This window comes from Lonchura striata, chromosome 32 (genome assembly GCF_046129695.1).
Source record: "Lonchura striata isolate bLonStr1 chromosome 32, bLonStr1.mat, whole genome shotgun sequence".
Lineage (NCBI taxonomy): Eukaryota > Metazoa > Chordata > Aves > Passeriformes > Estrildidae > Lonchura > Lonchura striata.
Window position 1 is genome coordinate 4,833,100 of NC_134634.1, and position 26,042 is coordinate 4,859,141.

At 46.3% G+C, this 26,042-nt stretch overlaps 1 protein-coding gene across 14 annotated transcripts in view; it reads right to left on the reverse strand.

Moving 5' to 3' along the window:
• ANK1 (ankyrin 1) overlaps nucleotides 1-25,304 on the reverse strand; it is a 59,602-nt gene extending 34,298 nt beyond the window's left edge. For 5 of the 14 annotated variants that reach the window (XM_077789266.1, XM_021535909.3, XM_077789267.1 and 2 more), the window contains exons 1-2: nucleotides 24,138-25,216; nucleotides 6,461-6,553 (exon numbers count right to left, since the gene is read on the reverse strand). In XM_077789266.1, the coding sequence (XP_077645392.1) occupies nucleotides 6,461-6,553; nucleotides 24,138-24,263 (219 nt within the window). In that variant the 5' untranslated portion in view covers nucleotides 24,264-25,216. Of the gene's footprint in view, nucleotides 1-297; nucleotides 616-5,798; nucleotides 5,949-6,460; nucleotides 6,554-24,137; nucleotides 25,217-25,285 lie in introns of those variants that run through there. The other 9 variants (XM_021535901.3, XM_077789272.1, XM_021535910.3 and 6 more) reach the window with 7 other exon arrangements.
• Between the last annotated feature and the right edge of the window lie 738 nt (nucleotides 25,305-26,042).

Genomic DNA, 26,042 nt, shown 5'->3' on the forward strand with positions numbered 1-26,042 from the left:
GAATGCAAAGAGCTTTTCCAACTCCAGACACTGCTAGAAGCCTCTGCTTCTCAGGTCAGGATTGATGACAAGGCAGCAAACCCTTGGAAATTCAAAGCACAGCTCAACCAGGATCTGTCATCCATGGGACACACATGGAGCTCTGAAGATTAAATAGTAAAACTCTACATGGCCCTGCAGCAAAGAAGCTCTCAAAGCCCTAGCACACCCAGCAGCAGAGACTACAAGCAGAAAGCAAGCAGAAAAGCAAAGCAGAGGTCTCGGTGGGCATGAAGGAGAAGCGTGTTGAATACTCACAGCCACGTCTGGACCGGACCTGCCCTTTCGTGCTGCCATAGTCCGGCACTTCGGCTGAAACCTGAGCCTGGTGTCCCCTCTCTCCCTCCTTGGTTATCTACTCCCCAGCTTTGAGAGAGCCAGTAAGTTACATTGCATTCTATCTAAAAATACAGGCTCTGTCCTCTCTCCAATGCAGACCCTGCAGGGATCGCCAACTGCTAATGGAATTTGTTCATTTTCTCTCCATTATTGTGTCAGACGGGATATTTAAAACCAAGCCACCTCCGGAAAGCAAATGACTACTGCCAAGCACAGGGAGGGGGTCAGAGCTGCAGGTACCACCTCAGGAACAGCAGAGGAAAAGCAGCCCCATACATATGCCCAGGAGCCTGGAAACTCACAGGTAGCTCCTGCCACAGAGGAGAGGGATATGGGTTCCCTCCTGACCCCCTGGATGCTGGGGCCCAGGCCTTGGAAAATATGCCAAGGCTGGAGTGTTTCAGAGGTGCTGCCCTTTTGCTCCCCATGCTCAGCATGTACCTTCCAGAGATGCACAGAGAGATACAGGGCATCAGACACCAGCAATCTGACCACACATTCCACCAGAGAAGATGGAATATCTTGGCTCAAATGATAAAAGCAGATCCACAGTCATATTGTCCTTCTGATGTCAGGCTACACAATGAGACTGCCTACCTGCTGCTCAGGGCAATTTGCTCCCCAGAAAATGGAAGCACAGGCTGGGTCATTGCCATTTCCCGAATTTCAGCAAAAGGGAGCACTGACAGCAAGAAGAGCAGAGAGACCATGAACACAAGTAGATGTGCACATGGAGAGGATACACACACATATCCCAGTCAGCACCATCTCAACTCACCCAGCCTCAGACACACACATTGCACAGTTATCAGCACCCACCAACAAGCACAAAGCGCTGCACAACCATGCCTCACACACACAGAGCCACTCGCTGTGTGCCCCAGGACATAGAGCAACTGTTTCCAGATTCAAAAACTGCCTCTGCTGATTTTCCTTTATTTGGAGTTTGCAGAGTTTCTTTCCCTTCTCCTTTGCCTTCCTAGCAACTTTTCAAGAAGGAGATATTCCAGGGGAGAAAATAAGCTGCCTCACTTGCTGTTGTATACCTCTTGTACTCTTAGGTGGCTGCTAAATCCTATACACAGGCATCATGCTCTACAGATTTGCAGACATCCAATGTCAGGAGGCTGCTGCCAGCAATTCTGCAAGAGAGAACCCTAAGATCAGGACTTTGTTAAGTGTTCCAAGATCTTCTGAAGTCGAAAACTTAGCACAGCACAGCAGACTTTGCTTTTACTCTCCTTCCTTTTCTTTTCCTTCAGGAAAAATCTCCCCTTGTCTGCTGACAATCTAAATTTTCCCTTTTTCTCTGTCCTGGTTTCAGAATCAATCGATTCTCATGACACCCTCTTCTGGCTCTGAGGAGAGGCTTCTTCTGTTCCTTTTCTCAGGTGTCCTCCTTCTCTCACAGCAGTAGTGCCATTAGCCTGGAACCACATGAACCTATTGCACTGTAGCCATGGCCAAAGCTACAAAGCAAAGGGGAAGTCAAACCAGAGGCTCAGGATGTATTTCAAGGGCTGCAGTCACAGGTTTCTAAGCCTGCTGTGTCTCTGGCCACAGTCAGTGTCCTGCTCTAATCTCTTCTGGCAGTGCCTGCTCTCGTTCACAGCCAGGGAGGAGCTCCCACAAGCTCCTGCTGCTCATCACTGATAACAAAAGGGAGGGTCTCAGCATTACCTCCTCCTGTTAAAGGTGGCCACACTTGGCAGGAGCCCACACTGTATGAGCTGCTAAATGCTGCAAGCAGATGATTTCCAAGTACAAATGAGTTCAGGGACTCATTCTAATCTCACAGTGTTTTCTGGGACACAAAGACAGTCAAGAAGCAACTCCCCACACTACTCCAGCCTGGCACACACACATGCTGCATTGCCCTCTTTACCCTGTCTGCCCATTTGTCTCTTCAGCCAAGCTGACACAGGCTCACTGAGCAGCAGACAGGAGGTCCAGCAAGGAAACACCAGAAGGCTGTGCAGCACACAGTCACCCCAACAGCCAAAGAACCCCAGGACTGGCAGTGAGATGCAAACCCTAATCCTGGCACCAAGCCATGTATTACTATGGGCATCCTGTCTAGATGCTGTGGAAAGATCCAACTCAAATCTCAGAGGTCATCCAGTTACTTCCAGCTTCTAGTGCCAGTGTCCTGGAACCTAAAGTCAGCGCTGCCAGCTGAGGATGTGTGATAAACCCTTGCCAAGGGCAACAGGCCTTGCCATTTGCTTGGACATTTCCTTGCTCATGTGGGCTTGTGTCCAACAGTGGGCATGATCCTCACCTTTGGGGCATTATTTCCAGCAGAAACAGCAAAACCTCACATCAATGTAGTGGTTTACTTTTAAGTAACTGTCCAACCTAGGAATGTGTCTGGAGCCAATGCTCATTTGGAACTCTCTGCCTTGCAGACATCAACTAAATAGTTCTGCAGGTGATAACCTCAATCCTTTCTCATCAGATGAGAAGAATTTGTCAGTCCTCAAAACACACTAAAAGAGCTGCTAAGATTAAGAGCAATTAGGGATAACACGTAGGGACCCCATAGGATAATCAGGGAAGATAGGAGATTCAACTTAAAGCGCTAAGAAACAGAATCCATACTGTCTTACAGGAATTTTCTCTCCTATCTATATTAGCAGAAACTGGATGCTCTCAATGGGCGCTGCAGCAAAAACAAAACCTACTGGCAGGTTTCTGCCTTCTGAGTAGAAGGCAGCATTCAGCAGAATACAGCATCTCCAGAGAGGCCACAGTAGCAAAGCCTCAGGCAGTCAGCCAGCAGAACACAGAGAACAGGAAGAGACTGCAAACCCAGAAGAAAGAGAAAAGCAAAAGCATTGGGAAAATTAATCTGATGAAAGGATAAACCCAAATGCTTAAATTCTATTCTTTCATCATCCTCACTCCTATCCACATGATTCATGACAGATAAATCCATATGTCCAAGTTACATTCTCCCATCATCCTCACCTCTGCCCACATGATTTAGCAAAGGTCCGCAGATCTTAATAGCAGCCATGATGAGAGTCAAGACACAAGAAATCATCTCTGGAAGGCATCTGCCAAGTGAGTCTTTTCTCATTTCATGCACCAGCCTGAGTAAACCCTTTGTCCATGCTCTTTTCTGCTTAGTGTAGATTCTACAGCAGCCCCAAAGCACGTACCACAGAATCTGATGGCTTCTACACCCAGCAGAGATCCCCAGAGCAGGATGCAGGGGGGAGCTCCATCATCTTGTAGCAGGTGAATCAGAGCATGCAGGAAGTGAAAGATCTGTTTATGTTCCCGTGCAAAGGATAGAGCTGGAGAAGAACTTGACACAACTGGCAAAGGAGAAATCCCAAAGCAGAAGAAGGAGGGAAGGAAGGCCTCTGGCAGGTTTGGGGGAAGGGAAGCAACCTGTCAATTAGCATTTTTTCAGTGCTGAAGAGAGGACAAGCTCTCCAGTGCCAGCATCAGACTGGCTTCTCCACCATGCACAATCCTCCACCATTATATAATCATGAGTAATGAGTTTTTGGAAAGCTCATTTTTGTGCACTCTTAACAGGAGAGGTAGTTCTGGACTGTCACTGGTGGTACACATCAGGGTAAAGGTTAACTGATGCCCTGCTGAGCATTTTCAGATACGGATATCTGCATTGCCATTTGACTCCTTCCTTCCCTGCTCATGGATCCCCTTTGCTGGCTGCTTCAGCTGGAACAGGTTCAGCACTGTGAGGAGGGCAGATATCACAAACAGCTTAATCTGCACAGAGCAAGACAGCAAGGAGATGCCCCTACACAGCAGACTGATCTTTCTGATAAGGATCCCCTGGAGGGCTACAGCCTGCAGCTCTGTGAAAGCCTGCTGTACCTGCCCGCTGCCTAATGGATTTTCTAAGTAATATGTTCAAGATCTTGAATTGTTATTTGCAAACTATCACTTTCCCTTTGAAGTACAGTGCTAGGTCTCCAGCAGCAGTGGAGAGTGGAGAGTGAAATAGAGGCTGGTCCAGAGACCTAAACAGGAAAAGGAGACCAGAACATCTTTTCTTTCATACAAAGTGAAAGCGAGGCAAGAATTAACACAGCTACTGCTCCTGCCAGCTGAGGCCACGCACACCCAGGGGAAAGCTGTCACTCTCCTTTGATGTTAGCAGGAGCCTCTGCTCTCTGCATATCCTGAAAAAGAAAAGCTATTTTTACCTCATCAAAAAATACATAGACTGTGACTGAAGACAATACATGAGAGCTCTTTGCTCAGGCACTACATCTCTTCTAATAACATAACAACATTTACAGCTGCCGAGATGGATGCAGCAGCAGAGCAATGGCTTTCTATCTTCTGCTTTCCTGATGCACTACCTTTTTTGAACCATGACATGGTTCAGGCAGGTCTGTGCAATAAACACTGGGGAGATGAGAGGGTTCTAGCATGCTGGCAGTGCCGGGGGGAATCAGAGACATGCTCTGAGCCTGCCTGATGTCAGCCTGGGACTCAGACATAGCTTCTAGACCAGCCTCAACCTGACCTGAGCTCTGTCAGTGCCCTCATGCTTAGGTGAGGTGCTGGAGTCAGGTCATACCATCAGAATCTGCCCTTCTGCCCTATGAAGAAGCTTCTTTTTAGTGATGCTTATAAACTGCTCCTGATTTCTGCAGTCTGTTCTGACTCATTCCCTACCTCTCCTCCAGCAGGACTAGTACACACCTGCTTTGCCTGCATGAACAAAAGTGCTTAGAAGGGGTTTTCTGCTAGGATCTGCATGCTGGATGGTATCACAGTACAGTCCTCGTGCTGTGGTTACCATAGATTTACTCTCTTGAGCCTTAAGCCAGGCTTGCCTGGCCAGTGGTTGGGGTGCAACCTCTGGAAGCCATGCAGGGAAGAAAGCATTGACAGAAAAGCACCAGAAGCACAGGCCTAGTAATATATCTCTGCCAGCAGATCCCTGATGAGGACATGCAAGCAAAGCCACCTGCTCCACAGCAGAGCTAGCGCAGCACTGTGCTGAGAGAGAAACATCATCCTGTGCACCTGTCCCAGGGCAGAAAGATGACAACATGGGAATCAACATTTGGCATCACAATACTGCAAAAAAAACAACACCTGAGGCACCTCCCTTCTCCCAGTAAAGCAGTGGTGAGAAGGACAAGGCAAATGCAGCAGCAAGGGACCTGGTTTTAATGCCAGGCACTGTCACTGGCTCCAAGGATGATCTTAGGCAAGTTACCAATGACCTAAGAAGTGCAGAAAACTCTTCCTGCTAGTCTGAGGTCCATTTAGCAGCAACTGTTTGGGGAGAAGAGGCCTTATCTTTGGTCTGAAGATTATATTACCAGCCAGAATATACCTAAACTCCCTCATCCAAACCAGCTGACTTGATTCCTCTCCTCTTTTGCTGCCCAACAAACCCTTGGACATGTCCAAGTACTCACCCTCAGGTAATGTATGCATGTCATCACTGCAGGAGAAGGTCAGCTCACCCTGGACAGCCAGGGTCTGCAGCTCTGATCAACCCACTTATGCTGAATGCTGCAGCCAAACCAAGCATGAGCGGGCTGGAAGAGGTTTATCAGCAGTCAGACTGCACCCTATCTCCACTCACACACCTTACTGCAAGCCAACACAACAAGGAAGCTCCTGTCTGGAGTTTGGAGATTATGGGTCATCCTACGTCAGGAACTTGGGGAGAGTTGCCAGGCTGGGCACAGTGTTTAGCGAATATCATGCCTGAGCCACACTTTATAAACATGTCTGTGAGCTGTTTACAAGGAGGAGCCCATGTGCATGAACCTACTCTTCAAATAGTTCAAAGGAAGATGAAACTTCAGCAATATAAAGCAAAATTAAACAGCTCTGTGGCCAGAACCACACTGTCTCTTGGTCTGTGCCACACAAAGCAGGCTGGGCTGGAGACAGTGAGCAGAACTGAGGTTTTTCACAGGTCCCTGCAGACCTTGGCTGGGCACAGTCCCAAATGGAGGACACCGAGATGGAACTGAAGTGGCAAATGAGGTCTAGTGACAGCACTCCAGGCTCTTTGTAGGGCCTAGAGCCCACTACAATTACAATGAACGCGCCCCTTCCCCCCTTCTACCTGCACAGCAGACTCCTGCTCCAGCATCCCTTCAGGAGATCCTTGCTTGCAGCAAGAAGGCAAGGGGTCCACAGTGGTTGGTGCATGCCCTCTCTGAAAGACACGCAAGGGAGTCACACCAATTGTCCAAAGGAACAGAGCTCCTGGAGACCGCTCCCGTCCCACCCTTTCCTTGTGCTCCAGCCTAGGGTGACCCTGCAGAGGAATGATTGCCTGGCTGGCAGGAGTCATCCCTCTTGTGAGTGCTTTGCTCCAAATGCTCCATCTTGGCTCCAGATGCTAAACAGGGGCCAGCCTGGCAAAGGACTTGGGGCGCTGCAGGGGAGCCATACAGCTTGGTTTCTATTTCCAGCCACTATTACCTGGCCCTTCAGCCAGTTACAGGGTCAAGAAGGCCAAGGTGTTCCCAGCCAGGTACTGGGGCCAAACCAGTGAATGCACAGCCATGAGATGATCACACCTGGAAAGGCCTGGGAAATATAGGGATAAATACAGCTTGTAGCATCTGCAGCTTTGAGAAAGAAACAACTGCTTTACCAGCTGTAACTCTCTACAGCATTCCTATAAAACAGCCCAGGCCACTATCAGAAAATCTTATATGAGATGTGAGGCAGGAAAAGTAGATCAACAGAACATGTTAGGATGGCAAAATGCTTTGCATTAATAGAAATTGAGGTTTTTATACTGACAAAAGACCAAGTTTAGCATTAGAGCAAAGCAGAATCCTTACCTCAGTCTAGGGAAAGCACCTTCCATTTGTCCAGAGCCATTCAGCACTTCATTGACAGTCTAGATTCTCTCTGATATTTGAAATAGAACAGACTCCACCTTCAGCTCAGGTAGAGTTCAAATGTTTGTTGCTAAAAGGATGGACACTGCAACTGCTGGCTTCCTGGCACACTATATTTGCTCTAAAAAGTGCTGCTTCTCCGAACCTACAGAGTCAGTGTCTATCAGTGCCTCATATCCTGCTTCCAGCCCCTCCAGCTCCATAGCTGCATGTCATGAATGCAAACACAAGTCTACACTCTGACACAGGCCATTACCAGCCAGAGCTCATGAACCAATTCAAAGTTTCTCCCTCAGCGCAATGCAAACTTCCTCCAGATCCTCCATCCACCAGGAGAGTGCATACACTTGACAAAGCCCTAATCTGTGCCCTACAATCTAACTGGATTTACCCCCTAGCACACCTCATGGTAAAAGGAGCCCATGAGATTGCCTCTCTCACCCATTTTGAGATTTGGTTTGGCTTTGCTTTGTGCAACCTCTGGCACTGGTGACTTTCACAAACAGAACAGGAAAAACCAAGCATGGGACAATCCCCAGGGCAGCAAATCTTTTAGCCAGTCTCAAACTGGCTCAGTCCTACAGATTTCTGGCAATCCAGTGAAGCCTTATATCCTCCACAAGGATGGAGAGGGGCCAGGTAAGCCCTGTACAATGCTGGAGGGAACGCGGGGCTCACCTTTGCCTGTGGCACAGGACTGTCCTAGGGCACACCCTTTGCCCACAGCCACAGCAGGTGCAGGGAAGGAAGGCCTGTGACTGTGTGCAGGGTAGGAAGCAGCTGTGGTGATTGTGCAGTCTGGAATGGTGACCACAGGGTGCTATGGCAGACACAATAAAATGGAATTGCCCCAGGTCCCCACCACTGAGGCAGAACCTTTTTACCATGGTGAGGAATGAGAAAAGCACCTAAATACAACATGTATGTAGATCAGAGTTCCTCTGACAGAATATTACATATAGGTATGGTCCTGGCAAGTTTGGCCAAGCCACAAAGTCTCTGTTTCCTCACTCAGACCTGGAGTTTTGCCTGCAAACAGCCCTCACCAACTTCCTCAGAGCTCAGGGCACTGAGGTATCCTTGGCTGTTGGTGACATCCACATGGGTTGGCAGGTCACGGGCTGCAGCAGACCCATGGATCTTGAGGCAACTGTATGGAGTTCACAGCATTAATATTACTATCAATCACGTATCTATAGCTCTAGAAGTAAAGGTGATTTTGGGAGCATGAGTGAAGAGGATCCCATGAGGTAGGAGGTACCTGACTGTTTTCTCCCTTCCCTGAAGATGGGGGAGAACAGAACACTTTGCCTTGAGTATGCAACACATTAAAAACCATTTCTTTCCCAGGCTGTGAAGCTGGTGCAGGCTCCATTTATAAGAAAACTGGTCTCACTGCTTCATTAATTGCTGTCCCTTGTTAATTGTAATTTCCTAAACTTCCCATTGGTGCCTCTAATAGGTATCATTCACTCATTACTACCTCACCTGAGGCATCTCCAAAAGTTCCCCCTAAATGTAGACAGGTGAGTTGCATATATCAATGCTAAAACTCATACCTCAGAGCAACTCACTTTACTAGCAGTTTGTAATTGTTATCTTACCTGTATCTAACAGGAACATCTTGGCAGTTTTGGAGAAACCAACACTATGGGCACAACCCTGTCTGAGAAATCAGAGCCTGTCAGAGCTTGAAAAATAATAAATACAACTCCAATAAATGAACAGTTTTTAATTCCAAGAGCTCTTTCCATTTTCATGAAAACATCTCAAAAAAATAAGGCCTCAGGCAGTTCCTTAACACTTACCCATTTCCAGATGCTGAAATGAGATTGTCTGGGTTGCTCATTTCCCAAAATTTTATTCTGTCTCCTCTCCTTTGTGACATCTGAGCATATGATTGCTACCATAAAGGCTTCAGAGACAACTGAAGGTAGACTCAGTGTCATGTTGTACTCACAAAAGCTAACACAGAATTAAACTGGGGCTCTGCAAAGGGACATTATTTACACTAGAGAAAACAGGAATGTTGTCTAAAAAAGAGCAAATTCACACAGAGAAAAAGTGACCAAGAATTACAGTGAAAATACCAAATAATAACCTCTGGGCACCCTGGTGGGCTTTTAGGATTTTTTGCAAGCCAGGGTTCCAGTATTCTGTTAAGTGCTGTTCCCTGGATGCTGTAATACTTATCCACACAAAAACTGATTTCTCCTTCTGCTATCCTGAGACAGCTCCTGGAACAAGGCTCAGCATCCCTGGTGCCTCAGTGCCATTGCATTCCGGGTTCACACCTGAGATGAAAACGTTGAACTCCAGCAGCAACTGCAGACAGAGTCAGGGGTGAAGAGAAGCTCTATCAGAAATTTAGAAGGCAGAGGTTTCTGAAGAGAACTAGTCCTTCAGCTACAAAGAGCCTTTTTTTTTCAAGATACAAAGTTCTGCCTCTGACCTTTGGAGAAACTCTTCAGCTGTGTGATGATGTAGCTGTGAAGGAATGCAAGGCTCCTTCCTCGGTTTTGGTATCCACCATGTAACTAGAGAAGTGACTGCCCAGAATCAGGCACTTGCTGGCTGCTGCCAGTCTGTACTCAGCTGTTCTTGCTTTCATTTAAGGGAATGAGGAGTGTAATGTGTGCAGCAGAGAACCCTAAAGACATCACCTTCGAGAAAAGTAAATAGCATAAAAACAGGCTTTAATATTTTGAGGAAGCTGTATGTGCCTTTGTCCAGGAAAAGAAGCACAACCCCTCCTGAACTCAGACACTTGAGAAATGAGGCTAGGATAAGTCCAGGGCTGCAGCCACTGAAGGGAGCTGCTCCCTCCTGAGCACTTGCAGTACTCTCCTGGTGCAAGGTCATGGATACACACAGGTTCACCTTACTCCAGCATGTCCCCTCTCTCCTTAGAGAGGCAAACACTCCCTGTGCTCCTGTCGCCTGCTGAGGCTCCCAGGACCAGCCAAGCTCCCAGGTTCCAGTCAGCAAGCTATTATCTCAGGAAATGTCAATGTAGTTTTAAAGCTGAGTCAACAACAGAAGATGAATAATTTAAATGTTTAGCAATTCTGCTACTGTTGCCCAGCCATGGATAACAGCAGGTACACAGAAAAACAGTGGCGCTGTCAGGCCACTTCCTCCTGTTGGAAGAGAGGATTGATGCAGGCATAAATAAGTGGATAAGGATGCTCTGCAGAGCAGAGATAAATGCTGCAGCTCAGAGCAGGCAGCCCTCAGAACATCACACAGCTGAGGCTTTGCTGTCCTGTGGTGGTTGTGGCTTCTGGCATGGTGATTTGTGACTTCACAGGAAGTCCATAGGTGCCACTGGTGCTCAGCTTCCAAAGTGCTGGAATCATCAGCCATGAGCAACACAGGAAGCATGTGAGGGATCCACACCGACATCTGCTCTTCACCTTTCCATCCAAGGAGGAGTTGTGCAATGTGATGTGGTGGGAGGGAGACAAAGATTTGCTGTACACAAATATGCCAGCCTTTGCTCTCTAGCTGCCTCTCCACCTCCTTTGTTGTTGGGGGGATGATGGGGAAGCCAAATCTCTCCAAATCAGTCTAAAAACAGGCATGCAGAAGCACAGAACAAATGAAAAGAAACCAAATGGGTTTACAAAGGGACTGGGTCTACAAAGCTCAGCACCTATTAGAAATAACAAATCTCTTCCTGTCATAGTCCTGATGTAAGAAACCATTTAATCTGAGATTCCCAAAGGGAATTCAGAAATACAAATTGAATAGATCTTCTTAAGGTTGTGTTCCTTGAACTGTGTACTGTTGCCTCCTAAGGCATGACTTTGGAGATGAATCAGGCTGCTCTCTTACTCCAAGAGATATCTGCCTTGTACCAGCACAACCACAATTTAGTTCTTGGAGAGGAAGCAGTCTGAGCCCCAAACCAAGATGTTTCAGCAGCCTTTTGCCCCTCCCTGCACACATACTGAGCAGACAGCTTCATAGCATGTGCCTCTCTGGCATCTTACCATGACTTATCAAGTGCTCTTTTTGTTCATCATTTGGGCAAGCCAGGCAACACAATTGAAAATGTCATCACACTGATTTACCTTATTTATACTTATTCAAGCATAAAAACTCAGAAACTCAGATTCTCAGGGTGAAGACATGAAAGAACTGCAAAGCCCCCAAAGGAAAGGAATATTTATGTCCCATTTTTTATGCTACAGCTTAGTACTATGCTATTCTGGCTGCAAAAAAGATAATTGCACAGATAAAGTTGTTCAGCAACCTCTGCATCTAGCTCTGTTATCCAGTGGACCAGAACACACCTCACCCACAGGATTAGCACTCACTGTTTGACCCCTCTTAGAGACAAGGCAGTTCTGAGAGCAAAAAGCATCACCTAACCCTGCCTGAATCTGAAAATTCCCAGTTCTGGGAACTCAGAATTTGGCATTATGCCCACAATATGGGCCAAGGGCAAATCACTTCTTAATTACTGCTCAAGGTGCAAATTTCAACTTTCATTCAGACAGGCACAATCTGAAAGATGTAACAAGACCGTTCTCAGGCTGCAGTTAATCCACCCCAGCTATTGACCCTGTTGAATCCACTGGTCCTGCTGTAACTGCAAGTCTACCGATAACTAAGAAATGTCTAAATGTTATGCCTCTTTGGGAATCTCGAGACAAAGAGATTTCCATCATTTGGCTGCAGTGCATGCCTGGAGGCAGCAGAGACTGACCTCCTGTGAGAAAAGATGAATGTATAGTCCCCACCTGGCAGGCTGCACTCTGCTCCTCTTGGAAAGAAATCTGCTCTGCACCTGAGCCTCAAGCCAGAGAGCAAGAGCTCAGATCTTGCCCTACAATTTCAGTGTACCTTTATTCTCAGCCACCCAGTCTCTGAGGTCTGCACTATACCTAAATACCACAGCCTGTGCCAAAATGATCTTGCCCTGTCATGTTCAGGCAGTTTGACAAAATATTTTCTGCTTTAGTATGCGGTGGCCAGCAGCACTGAGATCACAAGTCTGAGTGTTGTCTATTGCTGTGACAGCACAAGGAATAGGCAGGGTGCTCAGAATTACCTGCTTTCCTGCATCAAACCACCCATCTGTCTCAAGTGCCTATCTGCACACACACAGCACCCCCCCAACTCCTCCCACCCCCCGAAGGACATCTGCTACATGCACGTCCAAATAAGTCACACATATGCCTGTCCCCTCAGCAGATATTGGCCGGAGATGCTGGAGTCTTCCAAATGAGTAATGTTCACAGAACAGCAATGAATTCCCAGAGGCCATTTTACAGCACACAAGGAGGAGGATGGGCCATTTTGCCCAGGACACACAGCTTGACAGAGTCACAGTGAGGATCGACAGCAGCCCCTTGACTGTGCTGCTGTAGCACGCTACCCAGACAGATCAATATCAGATTTTCACAGTATTCACCTTTAGGTTCACTCCTGAAAATCTACTGTATCCAGCATACTTGGAGCTGCAGTGGGGTAGAAGAGGCACCTGAAGCAAACATCCCAAGGCTAGGGTCACTGAAGCAGTTTTGGGCTCCTACAGAGTCAGCACTTCTAGCAAGGCTCAATGCTTAGCTCCCTTGAGAGTCAACAGAGAGAAATGAGCATATCTAAGGGTATAATTCAGCTGACCTACTTCCACATGTGGCATAGCATGGGAGGGGCTCCCTCCTCCTCTCCCAGACTGGAGGGAGCTGAGGTGAGCAGCTCAGACACAGAGGTCTACACCACAGTACTCCTAGGCTGGGCCAGACCATCCCCTCACACAGCACGATGCCCACAATGGCACTGATGTGAGAAGAGCAGCCCCACTCTGCCCAACACACCCAGCAGCAAAATCTCATCCCAGAAACATCCAAATCCTCTCAGCTGCTGTTGCCATGGTAACACCAGAGCCAGGATCCACCAGCCTTTGATGTTCAGATCTGCTCAAAGCATGCAAAATGTTTAAAGTATGAAAAATGCCATTTGGAAGCTGGAAAAATGCCATTGGAGATGTGTGCAAGAGCACCTGGCTGCCCTGAGGATGGAAGACCCTCCAGGGAGAAAGTATTAATGCTGTCCAGCACCACTTCATCTTCCACCACAGCCCATCACTACCAGCACACTGCTGCTGCTGTGCCCCAGCTCACCCACTTAAGGGAGTTTAATATTTAACATCAGACAAGTGCCATTTCACAGGGTAATTTGGGTTATTAATAAAAAAATCCCCCTTCCCCCAAGTGATAAAAAACAGGATGCTGGTACTCCATTTTATTGGTGCTGGGAGCTGAGCTCCATAAGAGTGCTGGCCCCAGAGCCATTAACAAGGAATCTGGGAAAGGATGAACAGCCAGAACAGCCAGCAGAGCCAAGGAAGATGCAGCACAACATAGTCCCTGTCTTCCATTGCATCACAGCAGAGAGAACGAAGTAATTCCACATGACACAAAAGTTGTGCCAACCACAGGAGGAGCTGGTGGTCTGATCCCCTCTCCAGGAGCGCACAGAGATCCCCTGCATGGCAAGGACACCTCCGAGCTTATGACTGCACTATTGCTGACCTGATAGAATTAACACTCTTGTAGCATTCAGCACTATGATTCCCCAAGGATTTGCAAAAAAAGTGCTGCCAGTGCCAGGAAATGCTTTATTGGCCCTGCATCTACCTACCTTACTGAGTTGCCAGGTCAGAATGGTTCAGTACAAGCCAAGAAGCTCTGATGTGTAGGGGCAGAGATAAAGATTTGAAACATCGGAGGGATTTTTATGCCAGACTTCTGACAGAATTTGCTTTACAATATGAAACAAAGAAACCTGAAGTAGTTTCCTACTTCAGAGAGTAGTCTCTCTTCTACATAGACAACATGTGTCCTGCACTTTGTCATTCCCACCACTTTCATTTTAAGATTCAGCCTACTCTGCAGCTGCAAAGTTTCCTTGTAGTCTTTCACCCTCTTGCTAAAGTAGTGATCCCATACATGGACTGAGAGGAGACAGCCTCCAGCAGCCCTAGGAGCTGGGGAAAGAAGTGGCTTAAAAAAGCAGAATGCTAAGAAAGATTTCTGCTGAACAGAAGAGTCAGTCCATGCACACAAACACTTTATTGTGAAAAGTATCATAGCATCTTTGACAGCACTATAGAGGATGCTGGATATCAGGCTCACAAAAGCCGTTCAATGGGAACTTTAGAATTCCTCCTCTTAACTTATTGAGGGAGCCTAAGTATCTGCTTTACAGGGACTACTAAGGCTGTGCTTGTTTATGAATGGAATTAAACAGTAAAGAAAACCTATTATTTCCTCTTTTGACTTCTTCAAGGACTTTTCAACAGAAAAGACGAGCCATTTTCACCTGCCAGCAGGCAGAGGCTGAGAAACCATTTTAGCCAGGATGTCCACTGTGGCAGATGTGTGAGAGTACCAATTCTATTACAGCTGCTTTGCTGAGTTACCTACTGACCATGGTTTGGAACATGGGCCTTCTGGAAGCCTCCAGCATTTTACTCTGTCCTCCTACTTTATTGCAACCCTTAGTGCCTCTTCAGAGGCATAACATCCTCCAAACATGTTTATTCATGTTGATCTTTAAAAACATAGACAAAATTATGTCCTTGTTTTCATGGTTGGGCACTTAGAGAGATTTCTTGAATCTTTGCTGTTTCTTGGCACTTCCCAATCTGGCATGTCATATACCTCTTTTAATGTAAATGCAAAAATTATATATATATGTTTTCCAGGCACTTTTTGTTATTAAAAAAGTCTAATATAATCCCAGCAACCTGCTGGCAAAGCTTGACAGTAAACAGCAGACAGCTTGAGGGTGGGGAGCTGACTGCAGCAGCTGCAGCTCCAGAAAGAGGACAAAAATCATGTTACGTACTTCATTTGTGGTGTTTGTTTTTTTCCCCAGAAATCTCCAAAGAACAAAAAAGGAAACTCTGAAGCTTCTTCCTTTTCTGATATCTCTTTTTTTTTCTCCTCAGTGTTTTACAATAGGTTTTTACTGTCAAGAAAAAACTACAGGTTCATATCTTAATATGGTGCACCTTCTCCAGGCAAAATGCTGCATTTATTCCTAACAAAACAGACAAAACCCACACCACCTCTGCAAAGAAAAAGTCTGGTCAGACTAAAGCTCTCAATATGCATGCCCCTTCTCAGTGATGAACCTTATCTCCCAGTTTCATAAGGAAGTTGCATCATCATTACAGCTGTGAGCAGAGCCTCTCAATCAGCTGCTCCAAGAGTCTTCACAGCTTTCTTAGCTCCAAGGCATGACTTTAAAGCAAAGTGAATTAGTGAAAGATGTCAGCTCCTCTTCCCAAATATCTTCAATTAGAGAATTACAGCCACAGCGTCTGGCTATACAGGAAAGGTAGAATGAATGTCCCTCATTGACCCTGTGCAGAAAATGATGGTGGTGCCACAAAACATACTGAGGAGCCCTGCAGGCAAGTGCTGCTGATCCCTGTGAAATGTTGTCAGGATACACAAATGCTGCTGCCTCACCTTTTGAATGGAGAGAAGGTGGTTTTGCTATGCATTTTTGAAATGCTGCTGGCCTTGGAGGACTTCCCTGACAGGTCTGAGAAGCACATCTCACCACTGGCAGGGACAAGTTTACAAGTTTTGAAAGGCAGTTTTGCTGATACAGTACTGGTGGGCAACAGATATTTTATACTTTTGCCCTGTGATACTGCAGCTCCTCTTACTGCAGTCTCAGCTCCACAGCCATTTGACAGCAGGCTGACAGGAAGCATTTTCCCCAGTCCTCACAGAAAGGGGGTCAGCCTGCTGACCATCGTGCTGCTCTTTAACAGGAGCACATTGCTATGCATCAGTGCAGTGGCACGTCCAAGCTGCGTGTAAAGAGAGCTGCCATGCCATGCTCCGCTGAGCAATTCTTGCTTGGACCAAACCTACTGTCACTGTGAGCTAAGATGATTCTGCCAGGCAAAGAGCTGAAGAATGAAAAAGCATAGAAAATTAAAGCCTTCAGGACAAATACTGATCCCCTCCCGGCATCTCCTAGCACCGAACCCTCTCCCCCTCCCCAAGCCAAACCAGTGTTCCACAGACACAACTTCTCTCTCAGCATTAAAGATGGGAACAACTATAACACTCCCCACTGCAGTAAAGACAACTCTTAACATCAAAAGTCAATTCAGTAAGATTTAACCTTCCTTAGAACTCTCTAGTACACCACCACCTCCTTGTAGTCCACTGCCTCTTCCCACTGTCAGTCGGAATACTTTCATTCACCACAAGGAAAATGGAGAGGGGAAATAAATAAAAAATCACTCTAAAATAAGATAAACTCCATTTAGAGATTCACAAGTCAAGAAAATTGGATTATTGAAGTTTAGCATCTTATTTAAGAACACAATGGTTACTACTATAATCAAATCCATGGAAAGCATTTGCAGTAGAATCTTACTGATTCAAACAGCAGTGTGAGAATCTACAAGATTATGTTTATTGTTACAGCACACAGTAAAAGCTCACACTTCAGGCATCAGCAAGGTAGAGCTGATTTCCAGGCAGACCAAAGAAAGACCTTTTATTCTTCCCCTCCATATTCAGATCATTGTAATAAAGAGCTTGCTACACAGGCAAGTATATTGTTAAAGCTGAACCTGTATTTCACTCACCCCACACCTGTCTGTCACACCCACCAAACAGCACATTCTCATAGTATTTATCTTATTCTTTGGTGTTGTAATCAGCAAGTCCTGGGAAAGACATGATGCTCCTCATTCCATGCGTGGCATCATGAATGGACGCAATACACTGCATTTCCTGCAGAGTATCTGGACACCTTAGTTTGCTGGAGACATGACACTGTAAGAAGGTGACAATATTTATTTTTCCTTTGCAGAGACTATCACACTGGTTAAAAATCAAACATAGTTTATATTCTGCAAAGGGTTTCAGTGTGCTGTTCTCTGCATTTCCCATTTAAAAGTTCCAACATAGGCACATGAAAGCACCCTACAAAGTTTGCAAAGTCCTGTCACCACAGTGTAGTGACAGACCATAGCCTTCACTTCTGCTTGCTATCTTGCTGGAGTATGTTTTCTCTCAAACAGGAATCGTCCTGGTGGCCTGGCCAAACAGGCACAAACACGCACGCAGCACAATCTCTCCTTCCTTCTTCATCTCTGTATAAATATAGAAACCTTGTCTATTTTCTAAATGCTCTCCTGCTGCTCTCCTCCTCCCAAGGCACTTCAGTGAATACCTGCTGCTTTGTCTCTGCTGTAGATTTTTCACTGAGGATGCAATATTTTGAAGCCATAGATTTAGCACAGTCCCCTAAACTTGCAATCTCTACACAAAGATGTATAGCTCTGGCTTAAAGTTTCACCCAGTCAGCAAAATCTAGTTTGCAAATAGGAAGGGAGCTTGAATTTTTGCTGCTACTTGCAGAGTTGAGGCTCAAAACATGACATAATCATATGTGAAAGAAAATGTGAATTTTCAGATGGTTCTGTCATGCTGAGAAGAGCCCTTAGAGAGAGAAGGTGTCAGGAACTTCCCTCCACCTAGGAAGCTGCCCTCTACTCATTGAAAGTTTTAACAAGGGTGGTCTATTCAATCCAGAGCTAAGGCTTTCAGAAACTACCCTCATGACATTTTGAGAGCTGGAGGTGAGAACTGCAAGAAAGTAAGTAGGCCAGGGAACCCAGAAATCTCTACTACCCTCGATCCATCCTACCATCATACCACCAGTGATGCTACACCTTTCCAGACCATTACAGAGAGGTTACATTTCTGAACAATCCTGACACACTTAGACAATTAAAAAAAAATTAGCATAATTCAGACTAAACTTCTAATTTTAGCACTCCATAAATCTGCTTTGCTTTGAGCTCAGATCTAGCTTGCTGTGCCTCAGGTTCACCACACTGCAGGCAGCTTCCTATGGTGGATAGGCTAAGCCCACCAGGCTGCCACATGCAGGACTTTTATGAAGGCACGGTCTTTTGCACTCACCCTCTTGCAAGCATTTGCTCCAGGCAAGGTTCATCCCTGCATTCAGCCAGTGCCCTCCTGGAGCAGACATCCTGGTCGAGGTGCCAGGCACAGAGGACAGGGCGCAGCTTGAAAGAACCTTCTCCTGAAACAAATTTCTGAATGCTGCAAGGTTTCAGATACTGCCCACCTCATTTCAGCACAGTGGGCTCACCAAGCACATACAGATGCTGTTATTACCTGAATAATTTAAGAGCCTGCAGAGCAGCAGTGCAGAATAGCACCAACATTCCCCTGGTGCTTTCTCCCACCAGTGAATACCTGCAGCAGTGGATTCTGCTCCTACCCATCATCCCTCACATCCAGATGTCCATATTCCACTCCTGTTCACCCCCCTCCCCCACCCCCCCTCTGCCCATCATGGGGAAAGGAGACAAAGCAGAGCTAAGAGCTTGTGCTCTAAGACTCTGCAGGCAGCATGGTCCTTTCTCCTGCTACTGAGCTCCAGTTTGCAGGTAAGATACCAGCATACCTCCCAGCAGCTCCTGAAGACCCAGGTGGCTGACAGCCAGCCATGTCACATCTCTGGCAGGATGTACTGCCAATGAATACAAGAATATCAGTAGCCTAATCCAGTGGTGGTACAGTGGCCAGATATCCATGGGAGCAGGACACAGTGGAGCTCAGAAGTCCAGTTATCATTGGGATGTTCTGAGACATCTGAAGCTGGGTCTGCTGAAATCCTTCGCTCTCCTTCTGTCCATCACTCTTTTCTCTGCATCCTCTCTAAACCCAGTGCAAGCTGGGTTTAAGAAACAGCCATTTGAAAGGATGCAGGCAAGCAGAGAGAACAAACCCAGTGGCTGCTCCTTGGCAGCACTCCAGCAGCGATTTCTCACCCCAGTTTCTCATGTGCTTATTGCATAATTCTGACAGAGGTGTCTTGATTTTCTATCTCAGAATCCTAAGCTCAGACCACCCTGATACACCCTATCAGTGAACAATCATTGAGTGACTGTGACCTCTTTTGCTTGTCACACAACAAGCACAAGCACAGTCACCCTATACAAATGTGTGACTGTCCTTCTGGGGAATCATCTGTAATTACTCCTCTGTCTGATTGAATTTGTGGATCTCATTCCAAACCCTTCCCCACCTGTTCTAGTTACCACATTTCCCTAGCTTCCAAAGGATGGAAAAATTAATCCATGTAAAAGCATTCTCATCAGCATCCTCCACGTCCCCACAATTACCTCAGTGCTGCCTCTACCCAGTCACCTCACGCACCTCAGCTTGAAGTTTCTTCTGACAGTCATTATCAGCCTTTTAATTGCCCACATTTATCCCTTATCCATGCCTGAATACAGGAAGGGGATCACTTGATCCTCTCTCCTCCCTTAGCTCTTTCCCACCATTTCACTCCAGCTAGAGAAAGAGCTCTCTCTCTGCCAAATGGAAGAGCTCCAGCCAAACGGAAACACCTTGCTCTTGCTTTCCCACAAAATTCAAACCCACTCTCAAAAATTTCTTGTCTCCCTTCTCCAAAGCACCCTCCCAGCTTCTCCTGGCAGGACGTATTTCAGTGTGTAATCTTGAGCACTAAAACATTTCCTGCTGCAGCATGCAGGAACAATACGGCACTAAGGATGGGTGCCAGACTGTAATGTGGAGATCCATGAGCCCTTAGGCTGATCTGCATGCTGTTTTCAGGAAACTATCAACTAGAAAAAAGCCAATGAGTTTTATGCAGGGAGTTTCTTATTAGGAATCACTTACTATTCAAGAATGTATTGTGGGAGATGCTCTACAAATCCATAACAAGAGACTGTCTTACCCTTGAACACTTACAAGACAAAGAAAGTAGACAGAAGCAGAAAGAGAAAAGAGGTTTGTTCCTCATTGTACCTTCCCTGCCCCCTGTGCCAGAAAAAAAAAAAAGTGAAAAAAAAAAAAAAGTTAAAAAAAAAAAGGTAAATTCAGGCAGCCTTGTTCCCAAGCAAAGTTTGCTCTGAATGTACTGAGAGGATGAATCACATCTTTCATACTAATAATTTAAATGATGATAGGAATCATCACAAGAATTTCCCTTCAAGCTTTTGGTTAGATTGCTATTTAATACTGTAGCCCCTGTTATGCTGCACACAGGCTGAGTATGCTCTTACATATGCACTTGATGAGTTCTTTGGACAATGTTGGCACTGCTGCTGTTACTGAAGTCCTCCTGCTATTTGCTGCATAGCACTCTTGTCATAGACATTTTAGAGGTTCCAGCCTCCTCCTCCATGAGTCCTGTATGTCCACTGAGAAGTGCAGCTGGAATCTGCATCTTTGTAGAGAGGCAGATGAAGGCATCTGCCCCTGTTTATACTTAAATAAATATTAGGCTGAATTTAGTACCAGGATTAGTACACTTCAATAGGAAGAAAGATTTTCATAGAAGTACTAACTTTTATTTATTAGTCTTAGTCAAAGTATGTCAGGTTACAATGCCACTAGCCATCGATTGTGGACCACCTGGTACAGCTGCAAGTTGCTTGTATATGCATGTTTGAGACCAAGGGCAAGCCAAGTGCTCTGGGCCCCAGTCTGGGGGTTGGACAGTTTGGACCATTTCTAACAACCCATTTGGTGAACTCTGCCAGTGCTTCCAGAATACCTGGCAAGGGATTTGGTCCATTTTCTATCTTTAATACATAATTACAATAGTCACATGCAACTCAAAAAGGACTCACTAACTGTGTTCACACAACAAGCTACAGAGCTGCCTTATAAACAGCATCAGAAAACCACTTTTCCAATGTGTTTTGGTGCTGCCCACTGACCCTGGCAAAGACAGAACTGTCTTTGAAGTGATCTGCATGAATTCCCAGTGAGGGCTTCTTGCCAAGGTAGCCTTACCACATCTGCAGGGAAAGGAAGGAAATGTTCTTGTCCATGACTACCTCTCAAAACCGCAAAAAAAAGAGACATATAGCTGCATCCAAAGCACAGATATCATTCCTGTCAATCACTGCTTCCCTGTCAGTGCAGATAGCCACATCAGAAACTCCACATGCAGCCCTGCAGCAATGACAGAATGGCTCTGGTTCCCTATAAACTGCCCCTCTAAGGAAAACACACATAGATATGAAGCTATGATCCTGCAGCAGGACAGAAGAAGCCAACCCAGATGATGCTTGGCACATTCTCTAATAGCAGCAAACTTCTGTTAATTCACACTCTCTTTTGCTCACATCTGCTCTCTATCACACTTTCCTGTCTGCAAGTCATCATCAGAAGTCACTGACACATCATGCCACAGCCCTAGTAAGTCCTCAGAGTTCAGCAGTTGCATTAAATGTGGGAACACACAAGACTATTGAACACTTGGTCTCTGGGGTCATCCTAAGATTGAGACAACCTCCAGCCATTCTTCAGAGCACACAGAACAGAGCAGAACACTTCAGGACATGCCTGGCTGTTTCATGTGGCAGGTCTGCCCAAAGCAGAAGTATGCCTGTGCTGGACAGGGGGCATGGATGAGTGACAAGGTACTATTCCTTAAATCCTTGATGCAGCCCCTGTCAAATGAAAGCTGAATTGTCATCATCTTGAGTTACAAAGGTTGGGTGCGGGGAATCTTGGAGGAGCTACAAGGTTATACATCTGGACTGTCATTATGCCAAGAGACAAACAAGGTAGAGAACACAAAAATGAACAGTAGAAGGTCAACCAGGTTATTGTTACATGCACTTAATACAAAATCCAAGAAATTGCTCTGGAAACTGGAAAGCAACAAATACAATTATGGTCCAAGGAGAAGGTTATTGGGCAACACAGCATTAAATAACAGAACTCACTGCCTCCAAGTATCACAGAATACAAGGTTCTTTCAGGACACAACCGTGCAGTTCATGGGACACATACAACCACACAAAAATTCCAGGAAATGCTAATGGATACTAAACTAAAGACATAACAGCTCATAACAGCAGCTCACATGGAATTGGATGAGAATATATTTCTTCTGAGGCCATCATCTCCTTCCCTCTGGCCATCTTCTCTGCTTTGTGTCATGCTAAGACTTCCCTGGATCATAGGGAAGTCTTTCATATATATTTTCACTATACTTGGTGGGCTCAACCAGATAACAAGACACTGATACTCTGCACTGTACAAACATCAAGTGAATGAACAGCCTCTGCCCCAAAGAGCCTTTGTCTGTGTATAAAGCAAGATACAGCTGGCAGGCACTGGCAGAGGAACAGAAGGAGTCAGTGACACCACAGTGGTTTCAGTACATTCCCACAGACAGTGCAAGGGCCTTTGGCATGGACATGACACGAGTCCCATGCAGGCTCACAGGGCACTAACAGACACTGACCTAACCCAAATCAAACCCCCACAACTGCTGCAGCAAAACAGGATAAGAGATTTCAAAAGCTCCTGGTAGGCATCCGCTTGGCCCCAAGGAGACTTGCACGGGAAAAACACTGTCACTAGAGACACTGAGGCTTGGGGACAGGGGCTAACAAGAGACAGCTGGCCCAAGAGAAAAATGTCCTGTTATGGTTGTTCTTCACATCAGATCCCCTTTAAAACCCTCTGCCAATGTGAGACACAAGCTGCTCCATCAGCTTTCAGTACAAGAGGCCCTGCAGGGAACAGCCATGGTCCTGCAAGCACCAAACAATTATCATCACTGGAGAAGGAGGCATCTGACATGACTGTGGCAGCTGAATGACCCCCACATTCAACTCCCCAGCTGCTGCCTGTAGACCCCACATCTGTTCTGATGTGTCCACTCATCTCCCCCTGACAACCTACTCTCTGTGAACACAGACCTCTCCAGTCTGTCCTGGCCCAGCTTTAAGAAAAGCAAGACTCTCCTCAGTACTCTCAGGGCCCAGGTACCAGGATGTTTGAAAAGCAGAGCTCTGCTGTGAGGCTCCTGCTCACAGGGGCACATGGAAGTCTCCAACACTTTGGCTAAAGGCAGAGGAGAAGCCCACCTAAGAATTCCTGTATCAAAACCTCCTATCAGATATATCCTTGATTATCCTTGGTTTCACCTTTCTCCTTGCTGCCTTTCTGCACTGGTGCATAGTACATATACCCTCAGACCATGTTGTGATAAGAACACTCAGATTCAAGAGGTCTTCAAGGGGCAGGAAAGCTATCTTAGCAACATGCCCACTCGTGCAGGAAGCTGGCAGCAAGAAAATCTGCCAGTGACTTTTTAGAGAGGGGCTAGAGCTCAAAACAGCTGGAAGACCCCAGGAACCAGCATGCTGGAATTAGCATAAGAGACAGACATCTCTTCGTTGTCCCTGATTCCTCTCACCTGCTGCCAGCAGGAAAGGATGACCACGTCCCATGCACAAATATAGCCTACCCCCAGGAGCATCAGAACCCACAGATGAAAATGCCTTCTCTGTTAGGAGTCTGCTCCTGCTGTGCCCTGGTTTCAATATTCTGGGGCAGATTAAGCAAGGGATGGAGTGGACAATAAAATTAGTTCCTTCACTAGACAAAGGGATTGGGGGGTCTCTTCCTCCTAAGCTCTGAACACAAAAAGCGATTGTGGGAAACTGAAAGAAGCTAGAAAACAGCATTTTTATCTTAGAGATCGAATCTGTTACTGGGTTGAATGAGTCTATTAAGCTGCCTTGATAAACCCCTCACTTCCCTTACCCCTTCATTAGGTTTTTTTATATCCATGCTCCCTCCCTCCCCCCACTCCCCACAAGCTGTCAGGGTAAACAGCAGATTTCTGGTCCCAAAAGTTGTCCTCTGTTTGACAGACTGTTTCTTGTGCTGACTGCACACAGGTTTGTACAGGGACCAGGCTGCCCCTCTGTCATTTTCTCCCCTTCCCCCAAACACAAACAGCTCTCAATGTCACAACCACAGGCACCTGGATAGGGCTGCTCGCCCCAATGCCACTGACCTTTTTCTTCCGGTCCCGAGAACGGTTCCTGCGCTTGCGATTGGATTCTTCCTTCTCCTTCTGCTCCTGCAGAGCCTGAGCCTCAATATCTTTGATTTTCTTCAGCTGCTTAGCTGCTTGAGCCATGGCTGGTCAGACTGCAGTCCTCTCCAGAGCTCACACCTGCACTTTCTGTGCAGCACCCTCCAATTCCTGGCCAAGGAAGTACGTTCCCCTCACTCAAATGCTGTCGACCGAGATGAGTGTGGAAGCAGTAATGAGAGGAAAATTGAAAGCAGTCACTAAGCCCCAAAGGACAGCCAATGTCTCCAGGTAGTTGCTAGATGCAATCTGAGAACGCTTTATAAACCATTAATAATTCCAAATCCAGGTGTTCCAGAGGTTTTATGCACCATTGCACCAGCCCTTGACTGCGCTGGCACATCACGCAGAAGCCTTCTTGTGGGACAGGACACTGGATTGGTGTTGTGCTCTCTCCCTCACTGTTTCTCCTGCAGTAGGAAAAGAGATGCAGGCAGTCAGCCACAGGAAGAAAAATAACACCCAGCAATTAATGCATGATGACAATAGAGAAGCAGTGAAAAAGGAGGCCAATGCATTTCATCCGACTCCTGAGTCCTCTGTAGCAATGCCTAAAGAACCGTAACCTGCATTTATTCAGTCAGGAGCTTTACCACTGCAGTGCTGCTGAGGCAGGCACATATTCCAGTCTCTCCAATTTTCTTCCTCACAGTCAGTTTCTGTGCAGCAGCCGCATCATTCACTCACTCTCTCGGTTACGATTCCATCTTCTTGCAAAGGGAGCAATAGGGAATGGCTGCATCGGTTAGCAGGCAGGCAGCATCTCTGCTCAGAAAACAGCCGATACTGCAAAGGATGTGCCAAGTACTGGAGCAAAGTGCAGCTTAGCAGCATCCTTTCCTCTTCGCATCTCTCTGCTGACTGAGCAGCAAGAGGAGGGGAGGGATCTTAGCAGTGAACAGGAGACAGGAATGAAGGGTTCAGTCTGCTCTTTACACAGCAGCAGCAAAGTAAACCCAAGCTCCTGCCTACCTAGGCATCACCAGAGCTCATATCCTCTCTGAGGGTACCTAGGCAAGACTCGCAGAGTCAGCCATCCCTTCTCTACACACAGCCCTACATTTCACCTGCTGGTGTCTTCCAAAAGCACAAACAATTCCATGTAGGAACCCAGGGGTGAGGCCTGGAGGAGTGACTTTGGTTCCTGCACATGGCACCAATGTGTAAGAGGGCCAGGATAAAACCAGGATGGGGTTTGTGGGGTGGGCTCTTCATTTGGACCACACCATCATCTGCAGCAAAGTGTGCTTATCTGTTCAGGTACTTCTGAGCAGCCCTGCCTTTATCAGCTCAGTTCTTGTCCCTTGGAAAAGACACTGCCTAGGTGCAAACCCATAGACAAAGCACCCAAGGGAAAACTATACTGCACAGGAAGTTCTGCAAGTGTCGCACTTTTCTGGAACCAGCTCCCCAAATTTTAGGCAGTCTTGGTCCCTTTGCAATAAAAGATGGCAAAGCAGGGATTAATGTCAATTCCTCAACAGCTACTTGACAGTCAGAGATTGTTTAGACACTGGTGAGAAGCTGCAATGCAAACTTAATTGTACAGACACTGTAGGTCACTTTTTTTGCTTGAGTAAGTTTTCTTGCATTTTTTTTTCTCCTTTGTTTATTTTCCCTTTGAAGTTCCCCGAGTTCTGTTGCTTTACCCATAGACCAAGGAGTGTGCTAAAATCAGGAAAAAAGACTGGCACATCATAATTTTTTTAAATAATATGATGACTGATAATATATAGAAGGTCCTAATAAAATATGAAGAACAGGAAATTATAAAATTTTACAGTGTGCTTTCTAATACAGCTTTAGTTCTGTGTATTTTAACCA